The following is a 466-nucleotide window of genomic DNA, read 5'->3' as shown; positions in this document are numbered from 1 at the left end:
CAGGGGAAGTCCATGGTGTCTTGGCTCATTCAACGATGCATGGATTCCCTCCTCACACCTGATCATGAGGCAGTGAGGGGCATATACATACAAGTAAAGTAGCTAATTACTGTTAAGAACTTTTTTGGGCATTTGAATATTTTAAAATGAGCAGATGTGTTTTTAAAATAATGCTTTTTTATTAATAATTTTGAATTATAATCTCTTTCAAAGCCATTGATTCTCTGCATCTCCAGGTTCAACTGCAGTCACTAAAGGTGTTAAGTGCTTTAGTAAGTGAACACTTGAACATCATCCATCAAAGTCTGCCATTGATCCAGCATGTTATATCTGTGTGTAGCAAAGCCTTGAGAGAACCTGCTGAAACTAAACCTGAGAGATGGACAGTTGAATGCTCAAATAAGTTTGAAGTTAATGATGTCATTGATCCAACATTGATGTCACCAGATCCAGGTAAATTTTTAAA

At 36.7% G+C, this 466-nt stretch overlaps 1 protein-coding gene across 1 annotated transcript in view; it reads left to right on the top strand.

The window, feature by feature from the left end:
- The window catches only part of LOC119586405 (HEAT repeat-containing protein 6-like), a gene marked incomplete at its 5' end in the record, with an annotated part of 21,453 nt that overhangs the window by 5,757 nt on the left and 15,230 nt on the right, over window positions 1–466 (top strand). Inside the window, 2 exon segments of the mRNA XM_037935127.1 lie at window positions 1–93; window positions 237–453. The exon segment at window positions 1–93 is cut by the window's left edge and continues 42 nt beyond it. Coding sequence (XP_037791055.1) covers window positions 1–93; window positions 237–453 — 310 coding nt within the window.

The sequence above is a fragment of the Penaeus monodon genome, chromosome 21 (assembly GCF_015228065.2).
Source record: "Penaeus monodon isolate SGIC_2016 chromosome 21, NSTDA_Pmon_1, whole genome shotgun sequence".
Taxonomy (NCBI): Eukaryota; Metazoa; Arthropoda; class Malacostraca; order Decapoda; family Penaeidae; genus Penaeus; species Penaeus monodon.
This window is presented reverse-complemented; position numbering and strand designations above follow the sequence as displayed.